Source organism: Octodon degus, unplaced genomic scaffold (genome assembly GCF_000260255.1).
Source record: "Octodon degus isolate 3935 unplaced genomic scaffold, OctDeg1.0 scaffold00045, whole genome shotgun sequence".
Taxonomy (NCBI): Eukaryota; Metazoa; Chordata; class Mammalia; order Rodentia; family Octodontidae; genus Octodon; species Octodon degus.
In genome coordinates, this window is record NW_004524621.1 from 11,420,504 (window position 1) to 11,436,213 (window position 15,710).

At 42.8% G+C, this 15,710-nt stretch overlaps 1 protein-coding gene across 5 annotated transcripts in view; it reads right to left on the bottom strand.

Moving 5' to 3' along the window:
• Unc13b (unc-13 homolog B) overlaps positions 1 to 10,735 on the bottom strand; it is a 273,280-nt gene extending 262,545 nt beyond the window's left edge. For all 5 annotated transcript variants that reach the window (XM_023715882.1, XM_023715883.1, XM_023715881.1 and 2 more), the window contains exon 1: positions 10,450 to 10,735. In XM_023715882.1, coding sequence (XP_023571650.1) covers positions 10,450 to 10,471 — 22 coding nt within the window. In that variant the 5' untranslated portion in view covers positions 10,472 to 10,735. The remainder of the gene's footprint in view (positions 1 to 10,449) is intronic.
• Positions 10,736 to 15,710: the final 4,975 nt, after the last annotated feature.

The window sequence follows — 15,710 nt, forward strand, 5'->3', positions numbered from 1 at the left end:
AAAAAAAAAAAAGATTTCAGATAAGATACACAGACCATCATACAGAATATAGGTAGAGTTTGTTGCAAAATGATGGATTTTCTGAATGAGAAAGAGAACACACCTTCAGGCATGAAGGTGAGCAACCACCAAGATGACAATTACACTGAATGGGCCCTATAGGCTACATTTCTATCACTAAATTGGTCTTTTAAGGACTATCCTTTCCTTCTTCAAGGTCACTGTTCTTTCACAAGGAGAATGGGTTGTGTTAACCTAGGAGGTTCTTGTTTACTCCACAGGTGGTGTTTTCTGGTTAGTTAGTTTTGAGGCCTTGAGGTTTTTTTCACTTTTACCTGTACTCTGGACTTTACAGGGGCTCTAGCCTTCATCTGCATAATCAGAGGATGTTATATTTTCTTGAGCTAAAATTTGAAACCAGAGGTTGTGTGGGTTTTAGCTATAATGATTAAGGGATTGAAAGAAAAAAAGAGAAAACAGATAATTCATGTCTTCTTTGCTTTTCAAGTAGTTTCCAGTCACCTGTGTCCAAACCTGCTATTGTCTAACTTTCTGCCAAACAATATGCCCACATTTTTATTCCATTTCCCAGTAATCACAAGACAACAGATCAAAACAAAGCAGGAAATGCACTGGCTTGTTAGGCAACCTTTCTATACAAAGTAGCTACCTCTAGGTATTATATACAAAAGAACATAGATTCTTCTAAGACTTCTGGAAAAACAGATTTCACAGCCAAAAACTCATGAAGAAAACTTCAATTCAATCTAAATCACTCCTGCTATTGCAACCACAAGCAGAAACACTGAAACAACACCCAAGATTTGGAGACAGATTTATTTACCTCAACAGGAATTGATCAGGATCATTTCCAGAATATCAGGCCCCAATCTCTGGTGGTCTAGGGCTTTCATATGATGCACAGCAAGAGGTACAAAGGAGGTACAAAGGCGAGACAGCACAGCCTGGCAGTTTTCCAGGCTCTCTAGCAGGGTGAGATCACTGGTTACAAGGGTAGATTAATGATCATCAGTTCTTGAAGCTTGGTACAATGGTACAATCAGGCATCCTACATGTTCAGTTTGTGGTTCCAGGGGTCGAGAAGGTAATTACAAAGCCATGAAGCAATTACAGAGCTAGGCAGTTTCAAAAGAACAAAACAAATCTGTGGTGTTAGAGTCTAAAGAGCGATTACCTTTGGAAGGAAGGATGGGGTAATGACTGGATGAAGGTTCAGGTGGGCTTCTGGAGTGTTGGTAATGTTCAATTCTTGAACTGGGTGATACCATAGGAGTGTGCTTGCTTTGTGATAATTCAGTGAGCTATATACTTCAGATGCTTACTTTTCTGTACATATGTTAAGGCAATAAAAAAGGGGTTGGTTTGTTTGTTTGTTTCTTGTTTGCTTATTATTAAAAGTAGGTCTCACCCACTATGTTGCCCAAGCAAGTGATCCTCCCACCTCTACCTCTCAGTGAGCTGGAACTACAGGCATATATTATCACACTCCCCAGCAATTAAAAAAAAAAAAATTTCAAAATCTGCAAATAGCAAATCTTCTCTGACTTTTTTTTTTAATTTTTATTTGTGGGGGGGGCACCTCAGCCCACCAGGGGGCGGGGCTGGCTGGCATGTGGTGCTGGGGGACTGAACCGCAGTCCCTGTGCTTTGCTAAGCTTGTTCTAAGTAGATGCTTTAGACCACTGAGCCATCTCACCAGCCCCTCTTCTCTGACTTTTAATAAAGATGGTCCAGGCACAGCATGGTGGTACATGCCTATAAATTCCAGCACTGCACTCTGGGAGGCTGAGGTAAAAGGATTACCAAGTTAGGCAATCTAAGTGACTTAGTGACTGGGTAGCTTAGTGACTTAGTGAGACCCTGCCACAGAATTTTAAAACAGGTCTGGGTTCAGGTAAACCATGGGTTCAGTAGCCAGTATCAACAAAAGCATAAAACAAAAAAGGAGGTAGAGATGTAGTTCAATGTGAACACCCTAGGTTTGGTCTCCAGGCTGAGGCAAGAGGATCACAAGTTAGAATATAGCCTAGGCAATTTAGCAAAACCCCATTTCAAAAATATAAAAAGGGCTAAAAGTGCAATTCAGTGTAAAGGCCCTAACTTTAATCCCCAGCACTATAAAAACAAAAGTTGGAAAAGACAGTGCAGTTATTGCCCCATTGTAGGGGGAATTTATTCTACTTACATCAAATCAGACCTAACTGTATTAAATATTTTCTTTGGGTTTGTAGGATAAGAGACATTTTTAGAATCTTTGTAGATAAGTGCCTGCCTGACAAGCACAGGGTCCTGAGTTTGATCCCTGGTACAAAAAATAAAATCAAATAAAACCTATGTAGAGTTGGGGCCACTTATCTAACATAGATCTGTATCATAAACAAACATAGAGAAGGTACTCAACAAATATTTACTATTGTTATACAGCCCCAAACTTTAAACAAACTCATACAACAAACTCTGAAACATGTAGCACCAGTAAATAAGATTAAAAGCTTAGTATACCTGCCTAAAGAGCCCAATTTACAGAGACTGCAATTTTAGAAATTGAGAAATTAGAGCCTACACTGCTTAGAAGAAAGTGTATGATAATAAGCATACCAGAGGAAATTGGTCCTTTCCTCCCGGACTCCTGCTGGCTCAGACTAAGGCACAATCAACTTCCGACTACCATAGTTAAGTGAAAGAAACCCAGTAGCAACTCTGCTTGGAAGGACAGAGACCACCAGAACCATGATGTCGGGGAAAGGAGCTGTGGTAGAGGACAATAATGTTGGGGGCAGGAAGGTTAGAGATGAAAAATACTTAACCAATATCCTTATGATTGGAAACTCTAAAATCATTAACCACTCCTACTTGCCGCAGTGGCCGTAAAACAAAACATATCTTAGAGCTTTCTGGACCTGCAATTAATATGTGTCCTGAATGACCTATAAGTACTTGAGCCATTAAAGTTCACCTTCTAAGAGTTTCCCAGCAGTACTCTTTTCAATTAACCAGATGGCTGATTAATGATAATAAATCATGCTAAACTTTTTTTTTTTTTTTTTTTAAGACAGGGTCTTGCTATGCAGTTCTGGCTGGCCTTGAGCTTACTTTGCAGCCCAGACTGAGCCTGAACCTGGAACAATCCTTCTCTCTCAGTCTCCCAAATACTGCGATTACAGGCATGCACCACTATGTCCTGTAAGATAATTTTACACTTTTTTTTTTTTTTTTTTTTGGGATACAGGGAAATTGTACTCAGGACCTTGCACTTTCCAGGCAGGTGCTTATGCCACTGACTATTAAACTTTTTTTTTTTTTATTAAACTTTTTTTAAGAGCAAGTTACAACATAAATAAACTTGATATAGTTAGGATCACTAGTAACAAAGTTTTGTTTCATTTTAAAATGCAAGTGGGAAGATGAGACAGAAAGATAAATTCAAATCTGGCCTGGGCAATTTAGTGACCTAATCGAAACTTTCCTTAAACTGAAAAATAAAAAATAAAAAAATATATATAAGGAATACATGTCAGTGGAATGCCCTGGGTTCAGTCCCAATTACCCCCTGTAACACACACATACACACACACACACACACACACAGAGAGAGATAAGTAATAAGCCAGGCATAGAGACACATGCCTGTAATCCCAGCACTCCGAGAGTCTGAGGCAGAAGGATCATAAATTTAAACCCAACCCAGGCAATTTAGTGACTTAGCAAGACCCTGTGTAGTTCAGTGCAAAGGTCTTGGGTTCGATCCTCAGTATCACAAAAAGAAAGAGAGAGAGAAAGGGAAGGAAGGAAGAAAGTGAAAGGAAAGAAGAAAAAAATACAAGGAAATCACAGGTAAAGTTTGTAAAAATAGAGTCTTAAGCATAAAATATGACCTGATCTTTTAGGGAAGGACCTGCTTTAAGACAGCATATTCATTTGAGACCCTGAAGCATTTGATTTGTCTTTGCTAATAGATCCAAGGATCAAACCACAAAGTTCAGGTGTAACACTAAACAGAAATTATCAAAAATAATAACCACTTGTGAGAATGTTCACTGTAACATTGTTCATTAAAAATAATCCTGGGGGGCAGGGAAAGAGCTCAGCGGTCTAAGCACCTATCTGGCAAACACAAGAAACCGGGTTCAATTCCCAATACCACCCTGCCACCATTCCAGCCACCAGAACCAGACATGGTGGCACATGTCTATAATCCAGCACTGGGGAGGCTGAGATAGGAGGATCACTACAAATCCGAGCTGCATAGCAAGACCCTGTACCACATACATAAATAAATAATTCTGATTATCAATCAATATAACACTACTTAAAGAATTACATGAGGTAACAGCGAAATATATACGTAAGTTTTACTGTAATTCCAGAACTGTGGGAAGCTGAAACAGAAAATTCTCAAGTTAGAGCCAGCCTAAAAACCTCATCTCAAAAAACAAAAACTTGGGGCTGGTGAGCTGGCTCAGTGGAATAAGCACTTCCCTGGCAAGCGCAAGTGCCTGAGTTCAATCCCTGCTTCTGGAAAAAAAAAAAAAAAAAAAAAAAAAACTTTTGTTAAGGGTTGATGATTGGCTGGGTGTGGTAGCGCATGTCCATAATCCTAGGAATTGGGAAACAGACAGGGGGATTGCAATCCAGGGATCAAACTCACAACCTCATGCTTGCCAGGCAGGTGCTATGCCATTGAGCTATATCACCGGCTGGGTATTCTGTACCTTCTAAAATGTATTTCATTAGCCATATATTATATTTTTAAATCCTCCAAACTGTTTCTTACAACAAGTCAAGTGTGGCCAATGCTGGTTCAAGTAAAGGGAAAGAAAATTCATAGCTCAATTACATAAGCACTGTTATAAACACTGTGAGCATTACAAAGAAATATTATGGAAAGGCTGAATTCCCAAAATGCTTAGAGAAATTTTGTCATGAACACCAGAACAATGAAAGTTATAGAAAATTCCTAATTTAATTTACTGTAGTTGTCCTGTAGTACTGATTCCTTTTTTTTTTTTTTTTTTTACGGAACCGGGGATTGAACTCAGACCCTTGGTGCTTGCCAGGGAAGCGCTTATCCTACTGAGCCATCTCCCTGGCCCAGTACTGATTCCTAAGGAAGCAAAATACTGTGATATAATTATTAAGTAAAGCTGTGCCAAAACAAGTCAAAGGCTAGGGTGGTGGCCCATGCTCTAATGCCAGCAACTCTGGAAGCTCAAACAGGAGGCTATCCTCTGCGATCTAACAGGACACTGTCTCAAAATTAAGCTAAACAAAATAGCTGGAGATATAACTCGGCAATCCCTATATTCACTGGCCAGTACCAGGAAAAAAAAAAAAGAAAAAGAAACTAGAAAAAAAGAATCAAGCTTAACAACCCAAACAATGGAACAATGGGTGACATTCCTTTTAGAACACCTTCACCATCATTCAACATCTGCTTACAGTGTCAAAAAAATTCTCGTAAATAGTCTGGCTATGACATTCATTAAGAACTCTAACTGTTTGGATTCATTTTTACAACAAGGTAGAGTGGCCCACACCTGTAACCCCAGCACTCAAAAAGCTGAGGCAGGAGGATCACTGAGTTCAAAAGCAACCTGAATTACATAGTGAGACCCTATCACAAACAAACTAATTCTTCTTTATAATAAGCTAAAATCCAACTTCCTATCATTTTAAACCATTAGTCCACCTGTCTCACTTTTACCCTCTGGAGTAAGGACATGACAACATCACTATTATGGTTTAGATCTAGAATGCCCCCCAGAAGTCTCATGGGTTCAGAGGCTGAGCTTTGGGAAAGTGACTGGATACTGGGGGTGAAATACTCATCAGTGGATTTGATTTAGTGATGCACTCATAGCTGAACATTCTGTTAGGAAGTGGAGCCTGGTCCAAAGAGTCAGGTCACTGGGGATGTAACCAGTAAGGGGCTCTCTCCCTCCAGGGTGCCTCCCTCGGCACTCCTTCCTGGCCACCATCCTGTTTCTGCTTTGGAGCCAGCTGACCACGCACTCAAGCCACAAGCCAAAACCTCGCCTCCTTTCAGTTGTGGGTACCACATATTTTGTTCCAGCAACAGGAAAGTAAGACAGCAACTGTTTTGCTAAGCTCTTTTCTACACAGCTTAGACTCATAGTGATTCTCCTGTTTTCAGCCTCCCCAGCTGTGGGATGCAGGCCTGCACCACCACATCTGATCTTGATGGCTGGCTCTGGCTCAGGGCACCTGCCGCCAGGGACAGGGCCCATGAAGCATGTGGTGCCAGGGATTGAACCCTTTTAGGTTCTTTTCATCTACTATTTATGATCTTCTCCCTCTTAACATTCTCATAACTAAACTTCCCATGTTCTTCAAAAGGTTTCTATAGCCTCCGTTAGTCTATTTTCTTCAAAAAATAAATTTTCTCCAAGACTAATCCTAGGTCTCAATGTACCTCTTAAAAGGAAATACCCAGGGGCTGGAGAGATGGCTCAGTGGTCTAAAGCACCTACTTAGAACAAGCTTGGCAAGGCATCAGGGACCGCGGTTCAATCCCCCAGCACCACATTCCAGCCGGCCCCGCCCCCTGGTGGGCTGAGCGGGCCACACACACACACCACACACACACACACACACACACACACTCTCTCTCTCTCTCTCTCTCTCTCTCTCAAATAATAAATAAAAAAAAATTTTAAAAAAATTTAAAAAATAAAAAAAATAAAAAAAAGGAAATACCCAGTTTACCATAATTCCAGATCAGATCTGATCTGGCTGGTGCTAGTGCCTCCTCTGCCTGGGTCCCATAAGCATAACAATTTGATTTATGTGCAAGTCAATATGATTTATTGCTAAATTAATAGCATTGTTCAGACCACAAGTGTTCTATGAGTTTAAAGATGAGATCTCTGTAGACTGTGGAACTGAAGAAATTTTCAACAACAAATAGGTACACTTTAAATTGGAAAAGAATGAATACTTGGAGGAAGAAGGGTCAGGATTCAATTTAGGAACTGCTAAGCAAGCACTGAACCAATAAGCAACATCTTGAGCACTTTTTTTCTTTTTTAGACAACAAGGTCTCACTTTGCAGTTCAGGTTGGCCTTAAGCTCACTTTGTAGCACAAACTGGATCTCAAACTCACAATTCTTGGGGGCCTGGGAGATAGCTCAGTAGAATAAGCGCTTCCCTGACAAGCGCAAGGCCTGAGTTCAATCCCCAGTTCCACCAAAAAAAAAATACAAATCAAACTCACAATTCTCCTGCCTCAGCCTCCTGAATGCTGGGATTATAGGCATACACCACCACACCCAGCCCAGCCTGCTTGCCTGGAAAGCTCAAGGGCCTGAGTTCAATCCCTAGTTCTGACAAAAAAAAAAAAAAAAAAAATGCTTGGGCTAGTTTTGTGTTTTGTTTGGTTTGGTTTCTTTAAACTAGGTCTCACAATGCAATTCAGGCTAGCTTTGAACTCACTATGTAGCCTAGATTGGTCTCAGAGAGCTGGGATTACAGGTGTGAGCCATCAGGGCTAGTTTTGAATTTGGTGGTCCTTCTGCCTCAGCCCAAGTAGCTGAGATTACAGGTGTGCATAAATGTGCCCAGCAACAAGAATATGTTTTAGATGAGCCAAAAATATGGAAAGAGAATTTCAGGACAAAACAAAGGCAGGAATGAACAAAGTCAGTACAGAAGCAAAGTATCTGTGTACACACAGGCGAAAATATAGAGCCAAAAAGGAGGGTTGGAGTCAGAATGTTGAGAACATTTAACCTGTAGTCAATAAGGCACAATTGAAGAGTGACTAAGGAAATGGTTTTAAATAAAAATGGTTATAAATAAAAATATTTGGGGTCAGGGAGATAGCTCAGTAGAATAAGCACTTGCCTGGCAAATGCAAGGGCCTGAGTTCAATCCCTGGTTCTGCCAAAAATTTAAAAAATATTTGGGGGTCCAGGGAGATAGCAGCAGCTTAAGCACCTGCCTGGCAAGCACAAGGTTCTGAGTTCACCTCCCCGGTACCACAAAAATAAATAAATAAATAAATAAATAAATATTTGGAGATGATTAAATTAGTATCAGTTTATCAATTTCCACATCAAGTTAACTGTTACTTGAACTCTATGAAAAAAACTATCTCATTCTACTCCAAGATGAACTGAAATACATCGTTATAAAATATCACTATCAGACTACATTCAGAGTGTCAGTAACAGCAGCCAGCAGTGTTGTTGGACAGAATCCAGCACTAATTGGTGCCAGGGTGGCATCAGGGCTTCTGGCAGAACTGTGCTTTACCACATCAAGACTTTATCTGAATGGACAAAAGGACCATCAACTGGCTGGCAAGATTCCTACTGTCAAATAATAAGGCAAGACACGGTGTTTTAGGTTCCTTTTATCCTCTTTCTGCAAGTTTTGCCAGGAGGAATATTTTGTCTTTGAATAACTGCTTGCTTCAGTAGTTAATTTTTTTTTTTTTTTTCCGGAACTGGGGATTGAACTCAGGCCCTTGTGCTCACCAGGGAAGCACTTATTCTACTGAGCTATCTTCCTAGCCCCCAGTAGTTAGAATTATTAGGATCTTTATTCAAAAGATAAGGACCTGTTCGGGGCTGGTGAGATGGCTCAGTGGTCTAAAGCACCTACTTAGAACAAGCTTAGCAAAGCACAGGGACCGCGGTTCAATCCCCCAGCACCACATGCTAGCCAGCCCCGCCCCCTGGTGGGCTGAGCTGGCCACACACACACAAACACACACACACACAAATAAATAAATAAATTTAAAAAAAAAAAAACAAAAGATAAGGACCTGTTGGTCTCCATTCTCCTAGGTTCAAAACATTAAAAGGGAAAGAAAAATAGGATGTAGCTCAGAATAGCATGCCTGACACCCTAGGTTCAATCCTCAGAATCACAACAAATAAATAGGAAAAGGTGAGCCAGACGACAGTATTTCCAGACAAGGAAAGCTGCCAGTATTTAAACAAATGAAAATAACTAAAGTCTTTTTAAGTTTTTTAAATTCAGCTAAATAGGAATTTACTTTAAAAGTGCTCTTTGCCTAAAGAGTCTTTCTAGCTCAGTAAAATGGTGTGGCAGGAGAGAATTAACAAATTGTCCAAAGACATTACAAAACCCAACCTCTCCCAAATCCTGCTACTCAGCAGTAGGGATCTAAAGCAATAAATAAACTCCCAGCTGCTCAGGGAAAATGTCTTACTAAAACCAAAGCAAAATTCTCATTAATGAAAAATCAACCATAAAAGAAGAAAAACTGTGTCTAATAATCCCCGGAAATTACCAAATCCCATTTTGGGTTAATGCCGATTTAACAAAACAGTGGAAGAGAACAGGGCCAAGCAGTTCCATTTGCCAGCAGCTGGGAAAAACACCGTTATCAGAGATATCACAAACAACAGTGCCTCTTATCTGAACAGCCAAAAGAAACATGAACTCTTAACTATCTAGTAAAAGGTGTCAGGAAAAAGCGCCAGTGAGGGTTTAGAGGATAAATGCTCTCTCACAATCAAGCATTATTGTCCTTATCCCATCTTGCTAAATACGGATCTGATAGGCTGTAACCCGAATTTCTGAAGATCAAATTCAACCAGTAATCTAAACACTGCTTTTTCTGATCAGATAATCTTTCTAAAATCACTGTCCTTGCATTCATTCAAAACCAGCACTGAGTTTCTCCTAAATCAAGCACTGGGAATACTACAAAACAAGAAAGTCTCTATCCACAGAGAGGCTGGTCCAAACATCATACCTCATCTTAAAATCCAAACTTTGAGCTTTAAGATTTCATCTTAGATGGGTCACAGGTCCTCAGAGAAAAAAAAACAATAAATGTCCTTCACGTTGAGTTACTAGGTGAAAGCTAAAATAATTAATAAAGTACATCATGCCTCTATGCTCTGCTCCCAAAGGGAGTTTATCAACACACCCTTCCAAGCGGAATATGAGAGTAATTTCGCCTAGACTACAAGCTGGGGTTCAGGAAAGGAGCAGGATAGAAGACAAGCAATAGAGAGATGCAAATGAAGAAATACACTACAAGAGAGCCTGTGGCTGCTCTTCCACTAAGAGAGACTGATCGAAAAGAACCTGCCACTAAGCATGGAGAAGAATGGGAGGTACCAAACCATCTGCCTTCTCCTAGCTCATCCACTCTCACTAGAGAACCCAGTCGCCGTTTTTGCCAGGATCTAGGTCTGCCAGGTAACAACTCTGTCCCACGACTACCCGCACAGAGAGAGGGACGAGTCCCTCGGCGGAGGCGGGAGAAGGGGGGGTGGAAAACTTGAAATGTTTACAAACGATTAACATAATTGGCCCCCCAAGGCACGACGCGAAGTGAAGTTTGGGAGCGGTGAAACTGGTTGCTAACTGGAAACCTGTGGTAACCCCTTGGCGACCCCACTTCCCCACCCCGTCCCCGCACTCACCACGCACGCAGAGCAGCGACATGGCGAGGCGAGCGCGAGCCGCACCGGGCCGCTCCCTCCTCTCTCAGCAGGTGCCGTGGCGGCTGCTACTATCGGCCCCGCGGGTCTGGGCGCTCCTCATGGTCCTCGTCGCAGGCAGCGTCCCGCTGCTACCTCTGACCCGCCAGAGTTCTCAGTGTGTGAGCAAAGTCAAGAGCGCGCGCTGAGGACCGGATGGCAAGCGGGAGACTGGGCGCGGCTTTGAGGCGCCATGGCCAGGCGTCTGGATCGCCTGGAGATCCCACCCGTCAATCCACCCGGGATCCTAGTGAGCGCCTGGGCGGAGCCGCCCGTGACGCCCCGCCTCCTAGCCAATCAATTCACGCCCAGTCCCCCGACCCGCCCCTCACGAGCACGTAGAAGGCGGAGTTCCCTTTCGCTTTCCCTACGTGCCAGATTGAATGCAGTTCCGCCCACAATTGAGGTTTAACTCTGAGAAGGGAGGGGGCTTCCTCTCACCTGTGAAGCTACTAGAAGCCTTCTGCTCCTCCCACGTGGGTGGGACTTCCACCCAGAAACATTCTTTTCATTGACGAATCCCCATCGGATTTCTATAAGGGGATTACTCCTTAGAGCTGCACCGGTAGCTGCAGTAATTTAACAAGATCTTAGCTGGGCACAGTAAGGGTTTTTTTTTTTTTTGTAGGGGGGAGGGCTTTGTTTTTTGAAGTACTGGCGATTGAACCCAGGACTATCATTCCACATTCTTATCCCTTTTTTAATTTTTATTTTGAGACAGGAACTCTCTAAATTGCCCAATCAGTACTCAGACTCAGTACTCAGTACTCAGGCAGGTGATCCTCCTGCCTCAGTCTCCCAGAATGCTGGGATTACAGGTGTAAACCACCAAACCTATCTCAAAGAAACTTTTAATTAGGAACAAGGGGAGGGGGGACACTGAATGATCTAACTGTAGCTCCAATATCTGGATTAGTGCCTCAAATATAATAAAGTAAGACTGTAGCTATCTACTTAAGGATATAGGAGATAAAAACTTTTTAAAAAAACATTTTGTGGGGCTGGTGAGATGGCTCAGTGGTCTAAAGCACCTACTTAGAACAAGCTTAGCAAAGCACAGGGACCATGGTTCAATCCCCCAGCACCACATGCCAGCCAGCCACGCCCCCTGGTGGGCTGAGCTGGACACACACACACACACACACACACACACATAAAATAAATTTAAAAAAAAACAAACATTTTGTTCACTTTCTCTTGTGCAAAAACCCTACGTTGTAGGTACTGTTGTAGCTTGAGTACTCTGGATGGAGACTCAGATGTGAGTTTTCACAAGATGGTCAGTGAATTCCTGGTAAGACTTGATGAACAGTCTCTTTCCAGAGGTTGGGATCAGATAGCGGTAGGTCTTGTAGAAGGCATCCCAGATGGTCTTCATGAAGTTGCCCAAACTGGCAGTGCAGGCTCTGGCAGAGATGTAGCAGTCATCAATGCCAGCAGCAGCAGATTCCTGGGCACAGGTTACAGGCACAATGCAGGGATCAGCCACATCAACACACAACCACAGAGGCCTGTCACCTTGCAAGGTACAGTGTGGGACCTGTCCTCTTGCTCCCTCATCAACCTTTCTGCATAGAGACAGTGTAAAGCTTGGCCAGGATCATGGCCCCTTGGATGGGAGGGGCTACCTCCTTGGAGCACTTCACAGCCAGACCAACTTAACCATTATAGTCCCCAGTGGTGACAAATGCCATGAACCTAGTCTGCTGGCCAGCATAAGTTTGCTTCTATGTGGGCATGATCTTTAGAGCTTCACCCTTGAGAGATGTACCCAGGAAAAGGTCAATCATCTCAGACCCCTTGATGGACAGGGAAAAGAGAGAAATTTCCTCCAAGGACTTGATCTCCATGTCCTTGACCAGCTGGCCCAGCTTGGGGATTGGAAATGATAATGTACTGCCAGACCAGGGGCCTACTAGTGAACTTGTAGTGATCTTCCTGCCTCAGCCTCATGTACCACCACACATGGCCAACACTCCAAATTTTAGAGCTAGAATACTGAAGGAGGAAAATTTTAGTCTTTCCAGTGTTAATCTAAATATATAGTGATACCCTGAGTAAGAGTTTGAGTAAGGCAGCCTAATCAAGAAAGATGTCTGACCCTGAAAACAAAGAGCATTCAAGGATAGGGGTTGAAATAGGGGTAGAATACTTAGCTAATTGGCTCAACTCTCCTAAACTTTCAAAGCAAGTGACTAAAAAGGGAATTGAACTTCTGGGCTCTGGGACTGTAAGTTCAGAGACAAGAAGAGCTCTTAAGAAGCTAGAAGTTTAGGCCGGGGAGATGGCTCAGTAGAATAAGCACTTGCCTGGCAGGCATAAGGGCCCGAGTTCAAGCCCTGGTTCCACCAAAAAAAAAAAAAAAAAAAGCCAGAAGTTTTTGTAGAGGTTACGTTGGCCATCCAATGAGGAATGGAAGTCACTTTGCACCTGAAAACAAGATAGGGCAGTGAGAAAAACAACCTACTGTATTAACTGTGAAGAGCATGAACTTGGAGCCAACTAGATTTATCTAGTGTATTAGCTATTGCCAATGTAATATTACCCTAAAACTTAGGAGCTTAAAACGACATTGCTTATCTCAGCTTCTGTGGGTCAAGAGTCTGAACACACTTGAACTGGATCCTCTGGTTCAGAGTTTGTCACAAGCTGCACTTCAAAGTGCCAGTTTAGGGGCTGGGGAGATGGCTCAGTGGAATAAGCGCTTCCCTGGCAAGCGCAAGGGCCTGAGTTCAATCCCCGGTTTCGCCAAAAAAAAAAAAAAAAAAAGTGCCAGTTTGACTAGGGAACAATCCACTTCCAAGCTCATTCATGTAATTCTTGGCAAGACCCAATTCATCTAGGGCGGTTGGACTCATTGCCTCAGCTCCTTATTCTGTGTGCCTCTCTAACATGGCAGCTTGTTTCATGAAAACATGTGAACCAGTAAGGCAGTACCGTCTACTAGCAAAACAGAAGCGACAGTATTTGGTATTCCAATCACAGAGGTAACATCCCCTAAGTTTTAATGTATCTTCTTTATCAGAGGCAAATCATATTCAAGGGAAAGCAATTACTGTATACAAACGCATGAATATTACCAGGTCAGGATATTGAACAGCATTTTATCTACTTAATAAGAAGGTTTTGATGGGGCTGAGGAGATGGCTCAGTGGAATAAGCGCTTCCCTGGCAAGCGTGAGGGCCTGAGTTCAATCCCTGGTTCCACGAAAAAAAAAAAAAAAGAAAGTTTTGAGATTCAAATGAGAAATGCTTTTTTTTTTTTTTTTTTTGTATTTTAGGGAAAGGTCTACAGGGTGTTCAGGGTCTCACTACTTGATCAGCCTCATAGTGATCCGCCTGTTTACAGCCTCCCAAGAGCTGGTATTACAGGCATGTGCCACCATGCCCAGTCTCAATTTCAGTCTCAGTGTGCCCCGGGGGCAGGGCCAGCACAGGAGCTGGGGCAGGGCCAGCTCAGGTTCTATCCCCAGGCCTCCTGTGAGAGAAATGCATTTAAAACTGTCTCGCACATACAAAAATCTGAAGCATGTTTGTTATTACTTATGCTGTGGGCACTGGGGAGCAGCACACCTAGGGAGTAAAGATGGGCTAAGGAGAACAGAAGTCAGAGTCTGAAGGTACTAATTCTGGCTCAAAAGCATCTCAGATTCCCAGCTAAAAGGCAAAGTACAGGGCTGGTGAGATACCTCAGTGGACTAAGCACCTGCTTAGGCCAGTGCAGGGACCAGAGCTCATCCCTGGCACCATATGCTGTTCCAGCCCCACTCCTGGTCACACTGAGCCAGCTATGGAGACCTAGCAGGCATGGTGCCCCACACCTGTAATCCCAGCGCTGGGGAGGCTGAAAACAGGAGGATTACTACCAGTCGGAGAAGACAGTAATGTTCTCTGTTACTCAGACACTTCATTAAAATCAGTTATAGGGGCTGGGGAGATGGCTCAGTAGAATAAGCACTTGCCTGGCAAGCACAAGGGCCTGAGTTCAATTCCTGGTTCCACATACACACATTAAAAAAAAAATCAGTTATACTCCTCAGCAAGGTAAGTGTATATTCAGGAGCAATTCAAACAATGATAGAAAGCCAGAGCCTCAAAAGCCAGGCTAAAGGGCTGGCCAAATAGCTCAATGGATTAAAGCATCTGCAAGCAGGCGCAGGGGCCAGGGGTTCAATTCCCAGGTCTGCTGTGCCCCGGGCCTCCCAGGGTACACTGAGACCACAATTGAGACTGGGCATGGTGGCACATGCCTGTAATACCAGCTCTTGGGAGGCTGTAAACAGGCGGATCACTATGAGTCCGATCTAGTAGTGAGACCCTGAACACCCTGTATACCCTTCCCTAAAATAAAAAAAAAAGATAAAAAAAAAAAAAGCCAGGCTCAAGTGGCACAGGGCTATGCCAGCTACTCAAGGAAGGTGAAGCAAAGGAACTCTTGAGCCCGAGAGTTCAAAGTCAGCCCAGGCAGCATAGTGAGATCACACCACAAAAACAAACAAACACACACACACAAAAAAATGGTATTGCACATATATAATGCCAGAACTCAGGAGGCCCAAGTAGAAAGCTTGAAAATTCAAGGCCATCCTGGGCTACATAGTAGGACTCTGTCTCAAACAAAACAAAACAACTTGGATAATTGGAATCTACAGACGATCCATAAGTCTTACGTTAGCCAACTTTTAGTAGGCTGCCATCAAAAACAGGACAAGATGAAAAGCAAAATAAGAGCCGAATTGGGTTTCCCAGCTTTAATATTTCTTGCTAAATATAACATACCAGATGGTAGAGCTAGGCTGGACGTCAGCAATCATCTCATGCAACTACAGACCCAAAAATAAGATATAGAACCCACACATGTAGGCATGGTACATGCCTTTAATCCCAGAATTCAGGAGGCTGAGGCAGGAGAATCACTATGAGTTCAAGACCAGTCTAAACTACAGAGCAAGATCCTGACTGAAAAAAACAAATAAACAAAGAAATAAATCTGAAAAAAAAATCCATGTGATGGCACACACCTATAATCCCAGCATGTTGGAAGGCAGAAATAGGAGAGTGAAAAATAAAACAAACAAACAAACAAAAAAAAAAAAAAAAAAAAAACCGGGGCTGGGGAGATGGCTCAGTGGTCTAAAGCACCTACTTGGAACAAGCTTGGCAAAGCACAGGGACCGCGGTTCAATCCCCCAGCACCACATGCC